The following is a 24,436-nucleotide window of genomic DNA, read 5'->3' as shown; positions in this document are numbered from 1 at the left end:
GACCAATCGATTCGACTTTTTTTCATTTCAATTCGATTTGCATATTTTGGGACCCTTTACGTCCATGTATCTTCATTCTGAAGACTTTAACCCTTTGTATGCGGGAGCCGTTTCAGAATTTGACACCTCGGTGCGGCAACTTTACGTCAGTAGAGGTTGCCCGCTTCGTATTTTGAATTTTTCTTTCTAAAGTTGTAATTTCAGCGTAGTCGATTTGAAACGTATCGGTGCTTACGCAGTTCATGAACTGGCACGGATACGCATACGAGGGGTTGAGGATCTCGTCATTTGAAGTTTAATAAAAATAGCGTCATATCTTGTCAGGATTCGGTCGCAGCTCGCGTCCCAAGTTTTCGTCTGACGCGGAGAAGGTAGAGGCGCAATGGGTGGAGTCGGTAGAGGAGTGGCGGCGCGAGGTCAACCTGCGGGAGTTCATCCTGCTGGGACACAGCCTCGGCGGCTACATCGCGGCGGCCTACGCGCTCAAGTATCCAGACAGGTGACATATATACCAACACAATGTTGTATCGCAGTCATTACTAATTTTTAGATTTAAATTCGGCTGGTTTTGTTCCGTGTACCTTGATTTTAGAGAAGCTCGATATTTCGGCACAGTTGCATGCGCCGTGATTACGAGACTATCAAACGACGATGAATATCGACCTTTTTTAAAGTCAAGGCACGCGGAACAAAACCCGAATTTAAATCATAAAACATATATACCAAATAATCACAATCGTTTTCACTACTTCTTTCTGTCACACGGCATAAGACGAGGGTAGAAAGAGATGGTGCATGCGATCCCGAACGTCAGCGCGTTAGACAATACGGCCTCAGCTCAATAGCCAATCCAATCGTCTTATGTATCCAAATTACTAAGAATGAATTCAACATTTTTAAAGAAGCCAAAACAGCCCCTTAGTTTCACCACCCATTGATTTGGTGACACAGGGGGCAAATTCAAAGTCAAAGTCAAAATATCTTTATTCAATTTAGGCTAGAACTCCAACCGATCCCGATTGTAGCTGATATATACAAAATTTCTAAAACTTGACTCCCTTTTCCTACAGAGTGCGCCACCTTATCCTCGCAGACCCGTGGGGCATGGTAGAAAAGCCGGCGAACGTGTACGAAAAGTACCAAATCCCGTTATGGGTCCGCGCCGTGGCCACGGCAGTGTCCCCCCTGAACCCCCTCTGGGCCGTGCGGGTCGCGGGCCCGGCCGGCAAATGGCTGATCAGCAAAACGCGGCCGGATCTGTCCAGGAAATACCTCAACTATGTGTCCGACGCCGATACGGTTATACCTGATTATATACACCAGTGTAACGCGCAGACGCCCAGGTTAGTTGGCATGCTTTTCGTAATGCCATTATATGAATTATTGTAGAATGATTTCGTGATAGTTCCAGAATGTTTTAAGCTACATAATGGTATAAATAACTCAAAAACGTGTTTTTTTAGATACCGCCTTTTGTAGCATTAGTAGACTCCATAGGTTGTCTTACTTTGTATGAGGAATGTGTGGTTTTCTCGAAGTGTGTCATGTTTTCCTATGGATTTTTAATAAATCTTGTATTATTTACATTATATTATTCGTAGTTTCATGACATTTTAACCCTTTGGACGATTTCATATTTAATGAGGTGATCAGATCAGTCACTATTGTGTATATGCCAAGCACTAACAAGTCGAAAATGACAAATCTCCGTGTTATATAAAATAAAATTAGGTTCGAAATAGATTCGTGATCGAAGTGCAGCTTAGCCCTGACACTTTAATGCATTGCTGGCGTATTAGGCACGACCGCACGACACCTTTGTGTTTTTGGAGTCAAAGGCTAATGATGAACATACACGTTTTATTCAGCGGCGAAAGCGCCTTCCACTCCCTGATGCACGGCTTCGGATGGGCGAAGAACCCGATGGCGCCGCGCATGAGCCAGCTGGACCCGGCGCTGCCCGTCACCGTACTGTACGGGTCGCGCTCCTGGGTCGACAACAACGCCGCCGCCACCATCGCCGATCAGCGCCGGAGCCCCTACAATACCTTCAGCCAGGTAACATCCACCACACCACTATAACCGTAGGATTCGCAGGTGGTAGGACCTTGTGAAAGGTCCGCCCGGATTGCTACGACCATCTTGCTGCTAATCCTACCGTAAAGCAGCAGTGCTTGCACTATTGTGTTTCGGCGTGGAGAGTAAGACAGCCGGTGAAATTACTGGCACTTGAGGTATCCCATCTTAGGCCTCTAGGTCGGCAACGCATCTGCAATACCCCTGGTGTTGCAGATGTCTATGGGCGGTGGTGATCTCTTACCATCAGGAGACCCACTTGCTCCACTTGCTTGTTTGCCATCCATTCGAATAAAAAAAAAAAAAAAGGTGTCCACGAATACTGTACTGTGTGGTTGCGGAGTAGAAAGAAAAGTTTGTATTTATGAATCAATGACTATTTATTACCTCAGTACGGCTATAACGTGTGGAAAACTCCTCGATACTACCTACTCGAGGCCTTACGATCTGTAGATGCGGGTGTAGACTTTTAAACGATGTAAAGTTTAACTGGTTGTTTATTTATTAATTTTTTCACCTTCGATTTGTTATTTGAGAGCATTAATTAATACATGGCAAAATGTTCCGTGTACGTCGATCGATGTAATCCATCGAATGTCCTCAACTTTATTTCGTTTATTATAGGTAATCAACGGAGCGGGCCACCACGTGTATCTCGACAAACCAGACTTGTTCAACAAATTTGTGCTAGAAGCTTGCGCGCGCGGAGACGCTAACGACCGCCTCGCTTCGCGTTCGGCCGATGAGCGAGCTGGCGACGCGGTCGAGCGAAGCGCCACTCCCGAGCGAAGCGCCGCGCGGGACGAGCGAAGCGGCGACCAAGCGGACGAGCCAGAGGGCACCCCCGAGCGACCTGGCACCAACACGCCTGCCTCTTGATAATTGTAATTCTAGTTTCGTTGCTAAGTGAGAACCACCCTTTGTCTAAATCGCCTCATGTCAGTTTTCATGATGATGATGTTAGTTAGAGAAACTGTCACGATGGACGTTTATCTCTTTGTATTACTGATAATGAGGCCATTATTAAATGCCACCAATACGGGAACACTAACACTGCCTTTAGGAATTTGGTGCAATAAGTCTTTGTAACGTGTATAAATTAATTGCATAAAAACTGACATGAAGCCCTTATTGCAAGTATTCACTTTCGTATTTTCATACCTATTCAAAAGGTCAAACAGCACCCAGTGACAGTTCCTAGACATAAGTGATTTCTTGCAATAGGGATAAGGGAGACTGTCACAAACGTCCATATAGGCCTTTTGTTTGCGAGTGAGGCTGTGTTATATTAGGATAGTTCATGAAGTTTGTGTAGAAGCGACAGTTACGATACAGGTCACACGTTCAATGACCTCTACACCAGAATTACTATAAGTAGTCACGATAAATGCTGGAAACATTATGTATACGAGCAAGGTCCGTAGAGATCACTTGGCTTGTTTACATACCCCAATAGGCGTCGAACTTTCGGAATTTAAGCTTGATGATTGTTTACATTTACTATGACGCCCGCACATTCATTGCGCCTAGACTTTGACGATGAGTGAGAGAGAGAGAGAGCTAACATACACTTAATTACTGTAGAAGAACGTGGTTATTCTATGGGCCCTTTTCACTCTTTGATTTTACTACTATTCTTCGTATTCTCGCGTTGAACTGAGTATTAATAGCTTGACCAAGTCGTGGAAGAATTGTAAATGATTGAATGCACAGGAAGTTGCCTTAATCAAAATGAATACTTAACGTTTTGAATACACTTTTCGACTTGTTAGAAGCTATTGCTGGTGATTCACTGGTGTGTTTTTCGCATGTTGGTTTTTTTAATGTTCAATAGTAGATAATAATTATAGATAGATAAATAAATAAATAATGTCACTGCCGACAGCAGACTTGTAAAACAACACGTACAGTCGAATTCTTATACTTACGAGCAAAGATTCAATCAAACATAATTATCTGAACACGCTTCTACGCCATTTACAATAGACGTATTCACATACTTTTGATCTTAGCTCAAAAGCATAAGAACTCGACTACATGAATGTTCCATGATTCCGTGCTTGCATAAGTTGTGCGTACTGTCACCCAGTGGGACATGGTTTCACACGGGCATTTTCGTGTCCCGGAATTCTCGGCAGCAAATGCAGGACGATTTGATACACGCGACCGCACATTACGTTTTTTGCAGTGCTTTTGAAGTTCCGTCGCTGCAGTCTCTGTATACTGCTCCATGACTAATATTGGCGAGGGCTATCGCGCTGTAATAGCTGTGAAAAGTCACTGTGAAAATGTACTGCACCTACGGAATATCTACTCTGATTTTGTAATGCAGAAATCGTATGTGCGGTCGTGGTAAGCCTGGACTAATAAAAGAGGTTGGTCGTTGAATCACCGACTTAGTGTTAGTTCCAATCACATGTATTTCACTTTAACCTATACTCAGCGGCAGAAAATTAGGCCCATTCAACATACAAAAATACCTGTTACTGCATACATTTGAGGGCCGCTCAGTACTTGTGCTTTGTGTTGGATTATTGCACCCACCTTTTTGAGTTAAAGTTGGTGTCTGGCAGGTTTTGTATATGGTACTATTATTATGTATAATTTATAGTCGGACGTTGTCAGTGTCTCTAAAAAAATTGCAATATTTGCGTAGATGCACATTAATTTCTAAAAATTACCGAAGCGTAAGTATTGCAAACTTAAAAAACGTTTTTTCGTAAAATAAACAAAAGAAGCCATCACAGACATCTGCAACATAAAGTGTCAGAAACTTATCACCATCAGAATGTGGCGAATCAGGCCATATGAGTCGTAACACCGCCCTTTCTTGGTCCTACAAGACAAGCTTTTGCGAAAAGTAAATCAAGTTCGCTACAAAATCACTCGGCATGTTTTCTTAAGTTACGAGTATGACATTCACAGGTTACGGGTAGTACTATGTATAATAAAATTTGTTGCCATATTACACTTGTCCAAAAAGTTTACGATCTATCTATCTATAGTATATAGTACCATCTTTTCTCTTATAGAGTTATAGTCGCATAAAACTTAGCTTTCGAATTGTGACAATCCATGCGGCAAATGCGTCTATATATTTCTTTATGTATAAAAAAAATACGCAATGCTCCTCATTGGATTGAATAAAAGCACGAGTGCTTGAACTATGGTGCAAGCGATTGCAGCTATAATGTTCTTTTTTTTTTCGACACTTACTTGCTCAATTCATCCGGTGCCATATCTTAAACGTATAAATAAATAAATAAATCCTATGTGGTCCACTGTTCTTACTTGTACACATTTCCTATGGGTATACAATATACATGTATTCCTATTATATTCGGTTTTCGAGCAGTGGACAAGTCAGGACAGTAGACGAGTCAAGACACTACAACATTATATGGTAATGTGGACAAATTAGGAATTAAATGAAGTCGTTCTGACCTTTGAACCATCTTTTCCATATGGATTGCCACAAAAGTAGTTAGTCTATTAATGTTACCTCATTCTATAGCCATTCCTATTACTCCAAGCATTAAATTTGTCCCTCCGTATTATTGTTAGTATAAAAATATAAAGCTTTAAGAAAGTTTGTGCAATATCGTTGACGTCGGTTATTCAGAGTGAAATGTGGATTGTTTATGTTTGAAATGCACAAGTTCTTTTGACAGTGTTTCAAAGGGTCAAAATATTTGTTATTGTGAACTGTTATTTAGCCGCTGGCTTTTTTGATAAGCGGTTTGAATTTTATGTAAATACAGATAATTTATTAATTATTAAATAGATTTTTATTTCGTGCTGTACCTACCCTTAATAAAACGATCCTTTTACTAAAATAGTGTTTTTATTATTAATAAGTTCAACTTACACAAACAATTATTTTATTTTAATAAGGTACAAATTCAGAGCTGGCACAAAATACGTAACCTGTTTGTATTGGTCTTAATAAGGCACTTTAAATTTAGCGGTGTAGTGGCCGGTCAGTGTATTCCCAGTATTACAGTCGCCATCAAATATTTCGGTGCGGCCAAGGTGGTCAATAATAATATCGGAACATGCACTCTATTATTAAGGCACTACAGTTCATGTTTCGATATTCTTGGTCAATGAACTGAAACAATTACTTTTTGCTCACCCGCGACCTTATCAAAGTAATTGTTTCAGTTCATTGATATGCACCTCCGCAAAGTAACGCCTGATTCAATAAATTATTCTTGGACACCTTGGCCGCTCCGAAATACCTGATGGCGACTGTACCATTAATTTGCAAGAGTTTTTGACAATGAGTAGGAATACAGGGAATAGGCCGGTCGGTCCTATAATGTATTTTTGCAGTTTTTCTGATATAACGTTTTAAACTTTCGTGATTTTTCACTCATAGTTAAAATACCACCAACGGGACTTATCACGCTAACACACACGAGTAATATTTACCTCGACGTTTCGGCAACATTACTCATTTACTCGTGTGTGTTAGCGTGATAAGTCCCGTTGGTGGTATTTTGACTATGAGTTTTTCTGATGCCAAGAAAGGCTTAACACGACGTAAACAAACGTTACATTCAGTAAACATATTTAACTAACAGAAAGGGTCACGTTATCCGTCCTATACTAATGGGCGGCTCATTTGGTCGTAAAGCTACAACGACTTTGCTACGTCAGCGATAAAGCAACCACTGACTGGAATCATGATGTCGCTCCGAGCGAAATAACGTATCTATTCTTTCTTAATTTTTTTATACCATAGACCAGGGTTTCCTTAAGTATTTTAGTGTCTCGTGGGCGAACATGAGAAGTTCCGCAAATCCATAGAAAACATTTACTGTAGAGCATTGAGTTGAAATCCTGACGGATGCTAACAAATACTAAGCTCCATCGGGTCTTTTAAAGCCTTTGATAGACTCGGCTTGGGGTTGACGGTCTTTTTCTTTGTTATTGCGTGGAGATAAAGCTTTTTTGATCGGCTTGATAGGGCCTTTGAAAAGTTTGGGAACTCGTACTATAAACCGAAGGTCGTGCGCGATAGAACCGCGTAACGTTAGCAGAACCGTAAATGCGTGTGTGAGATTATGGTGGCCTTTCCTTCATCCTGCAAATCGCGTAGCGCTTCATCTAACTGCTCGCGAGTCACCGTCTGAAAATAAAATAAATAAATAAACTACTACCTGTTGCCAGCGACTGTCTGTGCAGAATTCGTTTATCATTATCGCGCGGGAACTATGCAATTTTCCGAGATTAAAACTATCCAATCAAACTAATTCCACACCAAATTTCATCTAAATAGGTTCTGCTGGTTAAGAGTAAAGAAGTAATAGACAGACAAAGTTACTTTCGCATTTATAATATTTGTTAGGAAGTCATCGTCATCAGCCGAAAGAAGTCCACTGCTGAAGTTAGGAAGTAACAATGAAAAAATCATTTCATTTATCCAGCATAACCAGATTAATATTGAATTCAATGTGAAATTTGATTTCAGGAGCTTTGCAATAAATAAAAATAGTCAAAAAGAGTCAACAAGGGTTTTCTGCCATAATGATGTGATCTAGATCATGTTTATATCGGTTTAGTTTCTTTGTATTTACATTCGTGGTAATTTTGTAGACGGGACTATTTGCTAAAGAGGCGTCTCGCAGACAGGACATTATGCGAAAGAGATGGGACTTTTTGACAAAGGGACGTTTTGGGAATTACACATTTTGCAACTGGAACTGACATTATAGCGGGTGAAGCATCAGCAAATCCAATGAGGGCTATCGCGTATGAATTCTCCACTAAAGGCGCTAGTGTAGCGTGAGGTCTCCGAAATGTCAAATCTCATAGTTTTTTGATGAGCTACGCGGGTTTATTTATAATTAGAATAATTTTGTGAATATTTTGCAATATCTGAAATTAATTATGGCAAATATGCGTTCCGGGGCAATGAATGTCTGTTTTGAGACAGTTTTGTCTTTCGGAAACCTTTGTCCTCCCTGTTTTCCGAACAAAGGGGTGCTCGATATTTATATGTTACGGTTTTAAGGTGTATTAAATATGATTTTAATCTAAACTTTGTTTTCACGCCTGTAATAACAGACTTTCAAAACCATACTTAAAAACCTCACGCAACAGTGCGCCATCTAGTGAGACAAAAAACGATAGCCCTCATTGTAATGTTAGTTCATAGTACTCACAATCTGCGATGCGGCGTTTATCTCCTGTAACAACTTGGAGTGCGTGACGGTGTGCGGTTTGGGGTGGGGCTGGGCCCACGTGCGCAGCGCCTGCACGAGGTCGGCGCGGCGGCGGCGCGCGGCCGCGCCGAGCCCGGTCGTCAGGATGCCCACGTCGATGCGACCTGACGCCGGGTCCGTGGCAGACTGCTTCAGGGCTTCGCGGTGGAGTCTGGAAACAGACAATCAATATTTAGTACGAACTTAGTCTATCTGTATGCCCAAGCCGTGCTCAAGCTAAATGGCGGCTAAGTGACAAAATCAAGTTTTGAGATGGAGTCAAAAAACGCGGTAATTTTTTTATGTGTTGTTAGCCGCCTCTTAGATTGGTTACGGCAGCGGAAATCCACAGCGTTAATTTCAATTCAACTGCTATACCATTAGTCTTTCCCAAAGTGGGCGAGAACGCTCCCTAGTGGGCGCTGCAGGCCTAGAGGAGGGCGGTAAGGGGCCCAGAAAAAATCTTCAGGTTTTTAAGGTGAAAAGAAATGGGGGGCGCTACAAAATAACTGATTTTCAAAGTGAGCGTTAGACGAAATCGTGTTTGGGAACCTCTGCATTAGGTTAACGCAAAGGCGTGGTTGCCAGATATCTATAAACAAGCAGTAACAAATGGAGCGGGGGAGGGGGTCTTATGATTGTTTTACCCACCTGGAGGCCTCGTCCACGTCGATAACCTCGACAACGGGCGACAGCCGCACGCGGGCGTGCGCCTCCGCGAGACGGATCAGGGACTCCAGCTGTCTAGGATACGCCGAGATTTGCCCGCGCCCGCTGCCTACGCGTCTGAAAAATTACATTTACATATTTAAGAAGAATTCCAATTTTTAACCTTTTTCAGAGACGTACCCCGTATTACTAAAAAATGTTTGGTTTTATTAATAAAATGTTTGCATGCAATATTTATAAAAATATTTTTTATTTTGGTTATAGTCTGCGGATTCTCTAGGACAAGACCACAGGTTAAGGGCCGCTCTACCTACAGTGTAGAAAATACTTTTGAATAATATTAACAAAACCCCAATACCTCATATCGACATAGGCGTCGATGAGCCGTTGCTGTGCTGCCTCACTAAGCGTCGGTTGCACGTTTTCTTTGGCGAAGGTGATGTAGTCGCGCATTATACTCATGTCCTAAAAATATACTTCATTCAATGACAAATACATAGTAAACCATGAAACCCTAAATAGACGCCACAAATTAACATACTTTTTTTGAGCTATTTAGAAACAATTCCACCATAGATTTTATACTTAAGCACTGAGCTGTGAAGTCACTTGTCAGACAAGTAGATTGGTTATTTTATTTATTTATTTCAGGACAAATATGTAGTGGATTGTTTTAGCTCCTGACAACAAATTCTTCGACAACTCGGTTTGTCAAACAATAACGATTTGTTGTTGACAAATATTCATTGCGCGATGCTCAAAGTTGGCGTCAAAGGCGTGACTACATTTTGAATAAAAACACCAATGAAAAACATTAGCAGGGGTGTTCAGTCAAACTAAACAGCTGATAAAATATTCCAAATAATAATAAAAAACCTTATATAACTTACAAAGAATGTATTGAATCAGGCGTTACTTTGCGGAGGTCCATATCAATGAACTAAAAGAATTTCCTTGCTCACCCGCGACCTTACGCATATTTTGCATAAGCTTAGCTATCGTAAGGTCGCGGGTGAGCGGGAAACTTCTTTTAGTTCATTTTCTTTAACTTACAAAGACATCTTCCTGGTTCTCAGGCTCCGTTTCATCCTGGTAATAGAGAGATACAAGATGCTGCGCTAGCCGTCGGTCGAACACCTCGTCTTGTGGGTCCAAAACGAGGAATATCAGGTCAAATCTGCCATACACAAAAATCACTGATCTAGGACTCGGAATTTTTCAATTTGGTCCTAATTGTATAAGATGGCAACGGATTGATTTAACTATAATTAGGATGGTTGGTTTAATATAACTTGTGTGCACAGGATTCAATCGGTCTGCCTGCAAGACCCGTTTGACACATTCCTTTCTTTTCATTTTTAATGTAAAGTGTTACCTAGACATAAGAGTGTGTGGCAGCTGTACGTTTTCCACGATGGTTTTGTTTTTGTTCCACTGCGACTCTGCGGGGTTGGCGGCTGCGAGGATGGACGTCCGCGCGTTCAGCTGACAGATGATGCCGGCCTTCGCTATGGACAGCGTCTGCTGCTCCATTACCTACAGAGGGGTAACCTTATTAGACTCAGGATCTACTGCTAAACCATTTTGAGGCAAAGCGGATTTAGACACGCTACTACAAAATTAAAATAACGCACGCTACTACACATTCATTTAAAAGCGAATCATATATTCATCAAATTCAGTTTCATTTTGTACCTTATTTTAAATGGAGTGAGATCGAATCTTTTAGCAGATTTGTGGTCAATATTATGCACTGTCTATCTGGATAACGATTACTGGGGAGGGGAAACTATGTGCGATCTATTGATTACATGATCAGTACATTTGCATACGATCGATCGACTATACTTGATCAATAGCCAGAATCGAACGTTTTGTTTCCTTCACCATTTTTGAGAAAAACTTTATATTAGTCTCTGCTGGAATAGCAATTGCTGGCTTCGTATTAGTTTACTCAGCCAGCAATTGCCTATTTCCATGTCACGACAATAATCTACTATTGTTTGTTGAAATGGACCTCTGCAAATAAACATCACATCTCATTTCTATCTGTTATTATCGATATCTTAATTAATAAAACAATGCCTTAAGTGACAGACAGATAAAACACAACCCGAACCACTGGAGCTGCTGACTGGAAATTTGATATACCTATAAATCGTTCGCAGAATGTGAAACGTGTTCCTTACCTCATGAAGCACACTCCTTGTGGAGTCATTCATCTTGTCAAACTCGTCGATGCAACAAATACCGTTGTCGGCGAGCACTAAGGCACCACTGTAAATAAGATGAAAATGTATCTGTAATCTTAATTGATCACAACTATGATCATAATGACGATGTGATTTCCCTGGGGTCATTCAAAGCAAAAAAATTTTGTAGTTGAGATCCTCAATCGAAAGCCAAACTTTTTATGCAGCCAGGCGTATGATTAGTGAGGGCTTTTATTGAACGGGTTTATGCTGATTCAAGTCAAGTCAAGTCAAAATATCTTTATTCAATTTAGGCTATAACAAGCACTTATGAATGTAAAAAAAAAAACTACCACCGGTTCGGAAAAGCCTCTGTTGAGAAGAATCCGGCAAGAAACTCAACAAGGTATATTTTTTTTAAACAGATTTACAATATTATTAAATGATATCTATCATAAGAATTTAACACAACTTTATTTTTAACACAGTAGGTTCGCTATCTGAAGGGATCGCCAATGCGGATCGGAATTATTGCCAAATATCCCAGTCCATGAATTAGGAGCTAAGGGTGCTAAAGGGTGCACGACTAGGCGCGGGTGCGGCGTGCTTGTTTTATGTCATCTTCATCTGAAGAGCAGCGCTGCGTGAGGCACCCGCGCGGCTTAGCGGAGGCTCTAAAACAGTATGAATCCCTGGTGTGCGAGTAGTGTACTCACGTCTGCAGCACGAGCTGGCGCGTGTCGGGGTCTTTGGTGACGTATGCGGTGAGGCCGACGGCGCTGGAGCCCCGGCCGGAGGTGTACTGCGCGCGCGGCACCAGCGCGTGCACGTAACGCAGCAGCTGCGACTTGCTGGTGCCCGGGTCGCCGCACAGGAGGATGTTGATCTCAGATCTGTTACAGTGAAAGATACAAGCTTCAAATTAGCTTTTCTTTGTCCACTTGGCACTAGTATAGTGAGGCCGCTTTGGCAACTTTGACATTTGCGTCGCGTTTGTGATTGGTTATAGTAGATTATTGTCGTGGCCTGGAAGTAGGCAATTGCTGGCTGAGTATGGCGTAATAAACGGACGAGCTTGCGAGTCCGTTTAACTAATACGAAGCCAGCAATTGCTATTCCAGCCGAGACTAATATAAAGCTTTTCTCAAAAATGGTGAATAATTCTAAAATAGAATAAACTTTTTCTCAAAATATGTTGTAAAATTTAATTTTATTCCAATATTTTTCTTTTGCTTTCCCGCCTTTTTTCATTAAAAATAATCTGCAGGTGTATTTTTCCACCGAAAAAGTCCGGAGTTCCAACAAAATATCTGATACCGGCCATTAGACTTGGCTGTATACGACTTGTACCAACATTTCCATGGCCTTTTTAACTTTAAAAAAAAATGTGACTGATTGCAGGCGCGCTAATTCATTATTGTCGTGTCGAGCTAGCGCGCCTGCAATCTTTTTACCTTTTTAATTTTTCGCTGACCATAAACTATGCACTTCACCTTCTGATATGTAAAGAATAATGTCAACTTTTACGGACATTTTTGAGAAAAATAACTAAATGAGCCAATCGCAAGCAAGACTGTGAAGTCAAAAGGATCTCTCAATAGTAACGCCATCTCGCGATGTTTCGCTTGTCAAAAAACTCACTCTGCACCTTTGTTCTGTTGTGTTTTTTTCCCTGTGTGCGTTAATTGAAATGTGAATTAAAAGGTTACACATGGGGTCATACAATTTTGCCGCATGTATCTTTTTTTTCTAAATTACACCAACACTAAAACTCAACCCCAGAAAACCCAGAAAATACTCGGCGATAGGCTTTGAATCTTAGTACAATATCGATTTAATTTCTCACCAACTTCCACCTTATTAAACCAGTAGGTTAGGACTGATACTCGTAAAAGCTCTAGCTTTTAAAGTACCTGAAGTGTGTCCGTCCAGCAGCGTTGAAATTCTTCTTGGTCCCGCCAAGGAGCTGCAACAGCACGCCTTTCTTGATGTCGAGATTCTCGTAGATAGAGGGGGCGATGGCGCGCGCGAGGCGTTCGTAGCAGTCGGCCTGTTTCGACAACGACTTGAACAGTTCCACGCGTTCCGGGGGGAAGCGGTGTTCTTTTCTGGTGGCGGAAGGTTAATTATGTGATGTTAGTTAGCGACATTTTTATTTATTTATTAATTACATACACACAACTGATTTAAAAGGATCCATGCATATTTAGTCAGTAAGTAACTTGTAATTACTTGTAAAGTACTCTGTGGTCCTGATATTATTATAAATGCCTAAGTTTGTGAGTGTGTGTTGGATTTGGAATAGATATAAATTTTATCTGTCTGTGGAATAAGGCCGCGACCACTCCGCTGCATAAAAAACGGTGACGGTACGGAATCGCAGTGACGCACCGTATGTGCAGTGCACCTTTTTTATTTCATGCTCTCCACACCGCTGCTTAAAATACGCAAAGTAGAAATTTGGTAGAGAGCATGCGGTAAAGCCCTGACGTTTACGGCACGTCAAACAAATTGCATGACATTTCGACTAAATATTTCCAGTGTTGAGGAACACTTGGTAGATAACCTACAGAAACCGATGGAGAAAGATTGAGTAGGCAGCGACTACAGTAATGGGGGGACAACGAACCTATAGAAACAACTTGAATGTAAGAGTTTACCCCTCTTCGGTCTCCAGCAAGCGATCCTGATGCGTCTTCCTGTAGTGCAGCGCATCAATATGGGTCTTGTGCAGCGCGCGTAAAGTGGCCTTCCTGGGGTGCACGGTGGCGGGCGCCGCGCGGAACACGCCCGTCACGCTGACGCGCTCGCCGGCGCCCACGGCCTCCACCAGGGCGCCGTGCGCCATCACGTTCACTGTGGCCGGCGTGCGGCCCGCTGGCATGTCGTCTGGGGACACAATGTTATAGGTTAGTTTTTGGCTTCTGTGATGGACTGATAGCATCCTCATCTCGTTCTATATATCGTCGGGCGACAAGCAAAAGTCACTATACTTCGTTTTTTTAGCATTAGAATAAGGGTAAACTATCTTGACGAGTCTTTTTATTGAAAAACGTTTAAAAAAATAGTAGCTATTACTTCATCATCATCATCATCATCATCCCAGCCTATATACATCCCACTGCTGGGCACAGGCCTCCTCTCAGAACAAGAGGGCTTGGGCCATAGTTCCCACGCGGGCCCAGTGCGGATTGGGAACTTCGCACGCACCATTGAATCGCTTCGCGGGTTCGTGCAGGTTTCCTCACGATGTTTTCCTTCACCGCAAAGCTCGTGGTAAATTTCAAATGTAATTCCGCACATGAATTTGAAAACTGAGGTGCGAGCCGCGGTTTGAACCCACGACCCTCTGCTTGAGAGGCGATAGGTCAAACCACTAGATCACCACGGCAGCTATTACTTATGATACCAAAAGCATGGAAATGATCATATGTCCTTGCTTATTGTTACATATTTGCTGTGACTTATTTTTCAAAAGTGTTTTTCAATAAAAAGACACGTCAAGATTGCTTACCTTTTTTCTAATGCTAAAAAAAACCGAAGTATAACTTCAAAAATAATAGTGTATTATTAACCTTACGATGATATGCATAAGTTTGTTTATTCCTCTTGACTTTAGGTGGTAATTAGTGACTTTTGCTTGTCACCAGACGATATATCCTAATGCAGGATACAGGCCTCCTCTCAGAATGAGAACTTCACACAGACCGTTAAATTTCTTCACCGGCGTGTGCAGGTTTCCTCACGATATTATTCTTCAAAGTAAAGCTTAAAATTAAATGTAATTTCACACATAAATTCCGAAAAACTCAGAGGTGCGAGACTAGATTCGAACCCGCGACCAGCCGGCATACAAATTTCAATTGTCATCTCGCCTCGGCTCGCCGGTGGAAAATAACCTTAATTGAGAATTTGAGAGTATAATGAATGAGGGAATAATGACCTGGCGCCTCCTGCAGCTTGACCAGCTGCTTGTCGCTGAAGTGCGAGCGGTTGTGTATGAGCTGGAAGGCGTGCGCGGTGTTGCAGTGCGCGCAGTGCGCCGGCTCGGGCACGCGCCCGCGCTCCAGCTCGGCGGCGGCCGCCGCGCCGCACACCGCGCACTTGAAGAACGCCTCGCGCATCTCCGGCGCGATGTTGGACGTGCGGGTCACCATGCCCGATATCGTCACTAGCTGGTCGATGTCTGGGGAATAGGGGAGATGACGCCGATCAACGAGGGCGAATTGACAGGCGGCGTATTGCTAGATGGCGTTAGTATCGTAAAGTTTATTTGACGTTACCACAGTACAAAAACCGGCCAAGAGCGTGTCGGACACGCCCAAAATAGGGTTCCGTAGCCATTACGAAAAAATTAAGTCATACTTTTCGAAGGATTTCGTATTTTATACGGAATCTTCCAAGTTTAGGCATATTTTATACCTTAGGCTGCTATTTACTCTTAAACTACTAATAATTCCCAAGCAAACTTAGCCGTTATGGTTTTCCTTGTAAGTTTGATATACTTACTACCATCCTGAATTTTTCAAATTTTTGCACCCACCGGTTTAGATTTTAGAGGGGGGGGGGGGAGCGGGGACGCTCGATTTTAATGAAAATTTGCAATTTAAAGTTGAATATTTCGCAAACCAATCACTGAATCGAAAAATTGTCTTAGCAAACCCCTAATGGGTTTAAAAAACCTATCCACTTTACGTCTACGGGAGGTATCCTAAAAAAATTTGTTTGTACCATTTTGTCGGCATAGTTGACATATATAGCCGTGCAAAATTACTAGCAACAAGCATACAGATGGCGAAATGTACTGTTTTTGCCATTTTAGCTCCGGAAACGAAAAGCAGTGTTTACCTCGGAGAAAACACCAATATCACACTCAAAATTATCTTTTTTTATTTTATTTCGATACAAACAGTCTTGTCTTGTGTGATATATACTCTTCCTCCCTCGTTGAACAATCTACTATTATTATGAAGAGTTAGCTAAATCGTGTACCTTCAGGGTTGAGGTCCCGCATGTGCCGCGCAGGCGCGTTGTAGGGCCGCACCTGTATCTGGTGCTCGAGCACGGCCGCCGGATACTTCTCGAAGAACAGCTCGTTCACTGCCGCGTCGAATGCTGGCACCACCTGTCAAAGCAATTAAATAAATATCATGAGAAAATTGACAGCACTGGAGCCACTGTTGCGTGAGGTTTTAAGTGTGGCTTTCAAAGTCTGTTATTACGGGCGCGAAAACAAAGTTTAGATTAAAAAGGGAGGACAAAAGTTTCCGAAAGACAAAACTGTCTCCAAACACAGACATTCATTGCCCCGTAACGCATAATTGCCATAATTAATTTCAGGTAATGCAAAATATTCACAAAATTATTCTAATTCTAAATAAACTCGCGTAGCTCACCCAAAAACTATGAGATTTGACATTTCGAAGACCTCACGCTACACTAGCGCCTCTAGCGGCGAATTCATACGCGATAGCCCTCATTGATCTAGTCCCAAAGTAATGGTAAGCATTCTTGTACAGTCACCAACTTACCAGCACCAATATCTGACACAACAAAGCGTGCTTAAATATCTGATATGACTCTATTTCTAGGTCCAGCCAGTTTGACGTATCTCACATATTTTTGCACGCTCCACTGTGGAAGATATGCAGGTAGGCAATGGATTTATACTTATGGAAATACAATGTTTATTAATTGAAAAATGTTACTATAATATTGATGAATATCTTAATGACAGGAATTTATAATTTTATGCTTCTTAAATGACATTATTTTTTAGTTTTATTTATATGTATTGTGCCAGACAGACATTGCTAATATTATTGACATTCATGAAATAAAAATCCTCGCTAAAATAGTTATTTAAAATTAATAATTTATATTATACGCGCTTACTTGGTTATTTTTTAAAATTTTGTTTTTATTGCTGCTGTGAATACTAATTGTATTTAGACTTAGGTTAATGACTTGTTAAAGGAAAACAGAAATATTTGTACGCCTACTGGCAAAACATAGAGATTCCTGAATGTTATGCTTTTAAGATCGATTATGTACACCTATGTTCCACAAATAAACGTATTCTATTCTATTCTATTCTATTCTACAGTCTGAAATACATATTCAACGTCCAAGACCAAAGAGCAAACATTTCGGGTTAAGACACTATTAATCTCAAAGAAATATTACATTTCACTTACTGACATAAGATAGGTTAAGCGGAAATTACAGTTTGTCGTTCGCCGCATGCTGCATGCGGCGACTGCAAAAGTGTGAAGAACACGGTAGTCGGCCGCCTCCGGCGAGCGACAGCTGCCACCGCCTTAATATGGCCGCCGCAGTAGACGGACAGACTAATGTAAAGGCGACGGTCGTTCGGCGAAGTAGTTTGAATCAAGTTCGGCGACCGCATTAGGCGAACAACAAAGAGTAATTTCCGCTTTATCCATGCAAATATCTGCCCCGACCGGAGGTGGAAACAGCGACCTCAAGATTTGTATTTATTTATTCATTTAAGGAGAACCACAATGATTGTAGTCAGGATCTCTAACCACTCGTCTATCCCGTTGTCAAATCACATTAATTTCATCATTTTTTTTTAGTTCATCCCTACAGGCATAAGTAGGAACCAAAGAAGGGATTGTCAAAACGATTCATGAAGTTAATTTGATTTTTAAAATAGGCTTGCATTTGTTTTACTCTTAAGGGAGAAAGGTAGGAATAAAATGTGTCACAGTTTGTTCGGTAGTGTATTGGCAATAGTATTTTACCTCTTGAGGATAGCATATGAGCTGCCTGTGCAGTTTTGCGTCGAAGGTGCGCACGTGATCGCAATCAACGTCCAGGAATGGCTCTTCCAGTGTGTGGATCTAGAAAGTAAAGTCATCATTAAACATTGTTGTAAGGAGAAATATGATATTCTAATAGTTTTTTTTTGAATAATTCTTTCTAACTCAGAGTCGTCTTTCTAACCTCATCAAGGTGCATAGCAGGAATATAAAGAGAACTCTGCTTGTTTTTTGTGCTAGTAATGTCTCCCGCTGTCTAAAGCAAAGAAGAATATCTATGGATAATACAGATAGAAAGAAGATAATCCAATACAGCTGAGCGAGATATTTAAGAAGTGCGCAAGGAGATATGCACAAATAAGAAAGCGCTAACGTCAGTCACGCTTCTTTTACAAGTTTCGGTTACAGCCGAAAATCATTCTTAGGGCGACGTGTTGTTTTAATAGAGCAGAGACCCGCCTCACGCAGCGATGCTCTATTAGATGACATGAAACCAGCACGCCACGCGTGTCGGCACGAATATGAACTTTATGTCTGTATCTTAAAGTAGGATAGCCTGGGTTCGCAATTATGTCAATTCTTATGTCCGACAAGTCTCATGGATGATAATAAAGAGATATAGTGATGTACAATTATGCTCAAGCATATTACTTTAACTTTAAGATATCTGTGTAACGCTACTAGCACCACAAATGCACCCGAGAGCCACATGGTGGTGGGAGCCTCTCATTAGACGGGTACACCTGTTGCCATGAGCAAGAATCAGACCGGGGCCCGAGGGCCCCATGGTTCCTCCGCCTTCCCCAAAGAACCCCCTTACCTGCATAGAAATGCAATGTTCTTTTCATCTATATCTCAATATTACTACGAGTATTTCTACTCGTTACTCAGTTGTTACACTTTACAAACACTCACCAAGTTAGGGGGGAACTTAACCATCTGCTTCGCACAAACCAATACATACCAAGTTAGGGGATACTTAACCATCTGCCTTGCACAAACCAACACTTGATTCTAATAATTATAAACCATTTTTCCTTTCATTACAACCGTTTGTGGCTCACATTCAATCCTCACCCGTACAATTCTCTTTTTAGACTCCTGCGTCAACTCACTCACCAGTAATTCTTAATCGCGATTATTCGCGACAACGCGACTTAGCGGAGGTCCTTACACTCATAGTTTTAAGCTTACCTCCTCCAGTTTAATCTCGTAGATAGGCTCGTTAGTCAGGGCGGTGGGCTCCACGAACCGCTGGATGAACTTGAGGAACTTCTCGCGGCACTCGGCCACGGCCACGTCCGTGCCCCACACCACCAGCTGAGGCTGGCTCGATGGCAGCTCCGCCGTCGACGGCTCTTCCTGAAACAAGTTTTACTTGTCTAATATTTTAACGACTTAAGTACAATAAGATTTAGCCTGTGATTTAGCTGACGGCTTGCTTACTGCTGGCAAACCTAGAAATAATAGAGTTCAGTTATAAAACTAAAACCTTTTTTTCAAACTTATAAAATTTCACTAACCCAACTAAATATAATCTAATGTCATCACTGACAAATAAAAAATCATCTTTGTCGGGGTCACTGTCAAAATCGCCTACAAAGTTTCCATTAACCTGTGCATAACACAGAAAAATGACTGAGGCAAACATTGAGCAACCAGTCAACTACTGTCCCAATAGTGAGCGCGCATCCAGCACCAGTTTAAAGAACAAGGTGTCCTCAATGCTGAGTAGCTGCCGAATATGTCTCTCTGGCGTATTTGATCCCGCGTCTCTAACCTGTGGTCACATGTTTTGCGAGCAATGCATAAACAAGTACTGGCATTCGACGGATAAGCCTGATTTTATCGTGTGCCCACTGTGCCGTGCTCGAGCAAGTAATATTGCTTTTGTAAGGGTGAGCCAAATTGGTTTTTACTCAAGACTTCTGTTGGTGGGCAGGGCCGATTTTAGCAATTTAGGCGCCCCGGGAGTCACGCTGTTGGCGCCCTCTTAGATACAAGCGAGTTAACGCGCGCTCAACTGAGCTGGCGCGCGCGGCGCCCTGTAGTGTAGTACCAGGCACACCGGGCAGCAGCCCCGCTCGCCCTCTCCTAAAGCCGGTACTGTTGGGTTGGTGGGTCATTTCGTAAAATGGTAGAATCCGCAATACCTTTGTAATAGTACATTGTGTCTTAAGGGCGGTAAATAAGGAATTACGAACGAGAGTCTATTAGAAGCCCGAAGTCAAAGACTGTCAGGCTTTAATGAGTCGATGTTCGTAATTCTAGTACCGCCCGTGCGACATACAATGTTTTTCATCACATTTGCGAGTGAAATTGTAAATTTGTAAAAGAAAAACTAATATTTTTTCAAAAATTGCCGCTACCGCTGACTCCCCGCCGCCCTCCACCTCCGCAGCATGTACCCGACGTGCGCGCGCCGCGCTCCTGCAGGCGCTGCAGCACGCCATGCAGTATCACACTCATTTACCGACCTTGGGCTTCATGACAACAAAATTAGTACGGGCAATGACTCATTTACCGACCACGGGTTTCATGACAAGCACATTAAGGTCGAGGGTTTTATTTGGGGGGTTGCAACCAAGGTAGCCTGCATGTTACGACACTATACGAGCAAGTGTGATGAAAAAGATAGTGTATAATTAACCCTTTTCCAGGCATAGTGCACATAGCAACCACATAAATGTACACAAATATTCGACCTTACAAAATCAATTGAATTCGTTAAAAATATTATTTGTTTTTAAATTAATCCCTCATTCGCGGGGCCTGGAATAGAGTTAACAAATAACACAAACATTATTGTGTGGAGGTCTATTAATGAAATATTATCTTTTTACCTTTTTTCATGTCACGGCAATTTAGGCACGCACTAGAAAGTAGTCATAGTTTTATGTTGTTGACTAGGATGTACTTGACAGCATAATTCTAAATCATTTCATACTTGTACAAGTACTTACAAGACAAAGAAATAATTGAGTAAAGGTACTTACTCTATTTCAAGTAAATCTCAACTCATTCAAGTAACATTCTTTAATTGTTTTTGTCCAGAAAGAGGATCCGTCATCAACTGAGGAGTTAAGGAAAATGTTCAAGCTTGCCGACAGTGATGCCTCAAGAACAACTTCATTCTGTTTAAAAATAAGTATTTTGGTGCCAATGTTTTATTTCATGGTAAAATGGCTGAGATATCCACTGTTGGGATTGCTGAATTACTTTCAGATAAAGATAGCTACAATGTATGATGAAGATTAGAGTAGCTTAGAGTTATTAGAGCTTTGAGTGTCTGCCTTGCTTGGAGTGCCTCAAATACCTGTTACTATCCATATTGAAAATGAAAATATCTTTATTTACATTGTACATTACCATGTTCATTGTTTGCCTAAAAAATTCTTGTGTAAAATAAATACCTCATTTAGCACAATAAGGGTTTTTCTTCTATCATTAGGTAGAAATAGGATGTTCACTAAGGAAATGACAATTGTTTTTCTACCTATTTTATGTGGGGGAAAAAAAGTGTTCTAGTCTCGTTGGCGCGTTATGGCGCTGCGTAACCGTAGCCAAAACCATCTGATATCCAAAATAAAAAATTATCCATAACCAAAACTTAGGTTATCACTGATAAGACTATGAGTTACAGAACAGAATAACATACAATTAAAAGTTGATTGACCCTACTGCAATGGAGTTTTAGGCTGTAAGATAAGACGGACAATGTTTGTTGGATCTGGTAGTACTTAAAAAAAAAGTTGATGTTAATGTTGCACACATCTGGTTTTTATTTTAACAACTAAAACTGTTTTACTTCTAATTAAAATAAAAACCAGATTCGGGCAAAATTAACTTCAACTTTTTTGAATAATTAACAGTTTTTTATGGCTTTGAGTCAGTGAAAAGTTTGTCTTACCGTCCTAGTTGGTGTTGGGGCTGGGACGTTGCGGCCCATCTGGTGTCCCCTCAGGTCAGCCCGCTGTCTTGCTGGGGTCATGACTCCTCGCATTAGCGATCGAGGGGTGCTGAGTGAGCTTGGTGTGCCATAGTTCAGTGGAGAGCTCATGTCAAAGTCTGTGCCTGAAATGGTAAAAATTAAAAAATAAAAGCTGGGGTCAACACAGAATAGACACAATTTACTACAAGTCTTAAAGGTGTAACTGGCTGTATTTATCATCATCCCAGCCTATTTATGTGCTACTGCTGGGCACAGGCCTCCTTTCAGAATAAGAGGGCTTGGGCCATAGTTGGGCTGTATTTATATTTAACCTGTCCAGCAACCTACACACACACCATGTGTCTAAATGTACCTGTCAGTGACCAAAAAAAAAAAACAGTGAGAGTGTCTCTCACAGTTGCGGATAAACTTTGCTAGGCGCCTGGTGCTCCTCTGAGTCACTCGATGGGTTAAACATAATGAAAATTATACCACAAAATCTGCTTCTCACCTTTTTAAGAATTTTTAGTAGCCTTTACATGATTCTCTGCCATCCTACATTAATAGGGTGAACCTATCTCTTCCAGTGCGGGTTATAAAAGGTTGTTATTTGAATGAGTATTTCCTAAGTTATCCTTTCTTTCTGACAGTAACCTGTTTTACATTTACCACCTAACTGTATCCATAAAATACTAATCACCAAGAGGACTGGATGCAGCAACCCTGGCCGGGGACGGGCCCTGCGCGCGCGGCGTGCGCGGAGTCCGACGCGGCGTGGCTGGAGTCCCGCGAGGCGTCGCTGGAGTCCCATCTGTATAATGACACATTTTTAGGAAGTGATGCACTTTGACGGCTTTACCACAAAACACTTAAAACTTCTTTGACATGCCAAAAATGTGCCTTTGACATGACTGTTGCTACCTTTTCATGCACTGCGGAACCAATACAGATGAATTTTGGTATGGAAATAGTTTGAGACCATAAAAATTGCATAGTTCCCGCAGTATAATGATGAACAAATTCATTGCTGAGAGTGGCAGAAAGAAAGAAAATAATTTATTTATAACAGCAGTGACTCATTACACAGGTTAGAAAAAATAATAATAAGAAGTGAACAGCTAGTCCTAACTCATATTAGAATGTGAATAATATGTTCATTTATTTGTCAAATTTGTGCTGAGATAGTTTGAGACCCGGAGAAGGACATAGGGGTTGGACTGTAGCAAACGGGACACAGATTTTTTTTTACCAAAATGAAGTCACAATGACACATATTTTAAATGATGTTATGTTGCCAGGTGGTAGGACCTTGTGCAAGGTCCGCCCGGATTGCTACCACCATCTTGCTCGCTAATCCTGCCGTGAAGCAGCAGTGCTTGCACTGTTGTGTTTCGGCATGGAGAGTAAGACAGCCGGTGAAATTACTGGCACTTGAGGTATCCCATCTTAGGCCTTTAGGTTGGCAACGCATCTGCAATCCCCCTGGTGTTGCGAGTGTCTATGGGCAGTGGTGATCTCTTACCATCAGGAGACCCACTTGCTTGTTTGCCATCCAGTCGAATAAAAAAAAAAAAAAATGTTATCGAATAGAATAGTTAAAATAAGCATATTTTATATTTGGCATGGCCCCTGTCATCTATAATGTAATTCCGAAAGATATAAAGGACAGTGACTTAAGTGGGTTTAAGCAAAAACTATTTAGACTGCTCGTAGGGAAATGCTATTATTCAGTTAATGAATTTTTAAATGATTATTGTAAATAAATAATGCATGTTTTAATTTTTTAATCTTAAATTTTGATTTTAACTAATTTTTCATACCAATTTATTTTTTTATGAAATGGCCATTAATATCACTTTTGACATTTATCTTAATAAGTAGGTTTTGTTTTGAAGATTCAGGATAGTATAGCATTGTATGGAATTCTTATAATTCTTTGTGAAATGGACATTAATATCACTTTGACATTTTAATAGGTTTTTTGTAATGTAGATTCAGGGTTGTACTTGGAGTTCTTTTATTTTTATTTGCATTAGCACTTTTACTGCAATAAACAATTTGTATGCCGCAAGGTAAAACATGTAGGATTTTTTTTTTTTTTTTATGTGTACCAACTGTATTTAACTAATACTCATGTTTAAGGAAATAAAATATTTTTATCTTTATCTTTATATTTTCAAAATTTTTCAATTAGTGCCCCCTTTGGTATAGTCAAACCTACTGGCAAAATACTGAGACGATTGTTACCACACCCTTGAATAATGTACCTTGAGATGAAGTGCCTGAAGCCCGTTGGGGAGTTTCAGGAATGATAACCTGTTGAGATGATCGAGTCCTTCGTGTAGGGGTCGGAGCCTCCGAAGACGAACGTGACGACGGCCGCTTAGATGGAGTTGACATAGTAAATCAATTCACTACCACGTATTGGTATTTATCCACTTTTGCTAATGAATATTACACAAATTTGTGCACTGAATGAAACACAAACAAATTTGACGTTTACTGTCCGGGACCGGGTGCGTATTTGGCGCGAAACGAACGCAACGCACGCACGCAGCGAGTCCAATTGTCAAA

At 41.2% G+C, this 24,436-nt stretch overlaps 3 protein-coding genes across 10 annotated transcripts in view; 2 read left to right on the top strand and 1 right to left on the bottom strand.

The window, feature by feature from the left end:
* Positions 1-5,857, top strand: part of puml (pummelig) — a 12,847-nt gene extending 6,990 nt beyond the window's left edge. For all 8 annotated transcript variants that reach the window (XM_074097863.1, XM_074097858.1, XM_074097864.1 and 5 more), the window contains 4 exons: positions 325-499; positions 1,071-1,343; positions 1,869-2,058; positions 2,701-5,857. In XM_074097863.1, coding sequence (XP_073953964.1) covers positions 325-499; positions 1,071-1,343; positions 1,869-2,058; positions 2,701-2,955 — 893 coding nt within the window. In that variant the 3' untranslated portion in view covers positions 2,956-5,857. The remainder of the gene's footprint in view (positions 1-324; positions 500-1,070; positions 1,344-1,868; positions 2,059-2,700) is intronic.
* Positions 4,579-24,436, bottom strand: dpa (disc proliferation abnormal). The gene is made up of 17 exons (XM_074097845.1): positions 24,130-24,436; positions 22,563-22,673; positions 21,842-22,005; positions 19,126-19,293; positions 17,914-18,012; positions 16,139-16,271; positions 15,090-15,332; positions 13,807-14,035; positions 13,060-13,254; positions 11,863-12,039; positions 11,144-11,231; positions 10,330-10,490; positions 10,008-10,131; positions 9,313-9,419; positions 8,937-9,071; positions 8,247-8,457; positions 4,579-7,210 (listed from the first exon to the last, which is right to left on the bottom strand). The coding sequence occupies exons 1-17, from the start codon at positions 24,260-24,262 to the stop codon at positions 7,115-7,117; spliced, it is 2,574 nt and encodes an 857-aa protein (XP_073953946.1). The 5' UTR covers positions 24,263-24,436; the 3' UTR covers positions 4,579-7,114.
* On the top strand, positions 19,497-21,349 carry LOC141435227 (tripartite motif-containing protein 75-like). Its single transcript, XM_074097878.1, has 2 exons — positions 19,497-19,829; positions 20,986-21,349. The coding sequence occupies exons 1-2, from the start codon at positions 19,566-19,568 to the stop codon at positions 21,187-21,189; spliced, it is 468 nt and encodes a 155-aa protein (XP_073953979.1). The 5' UTR covers positions 19,497-19,565; the 3' UTR covers positions 21,190-21,349.

The sequence above is a fragment of the Choristoneura fumiferana genome, chromosome 14 (genome assembly GCF_025370935.1).
Source record: "Choristoneura fumiferana chromosome 14, NRCan_CFum_1, whole genome shotgun sequence".
Lineage (NCBI taxonomy): Eukaryota > Metazoa > Arthropoda > Insecta > Lepidoptera > Tortricidae > Choristoneura > Choristoneura fumiferana.
The sequence above is the reverse complement of the archived record's forward strand: the minus strand, read 5'-3'. Positions and strand labels throughout refer to the sequence as shown.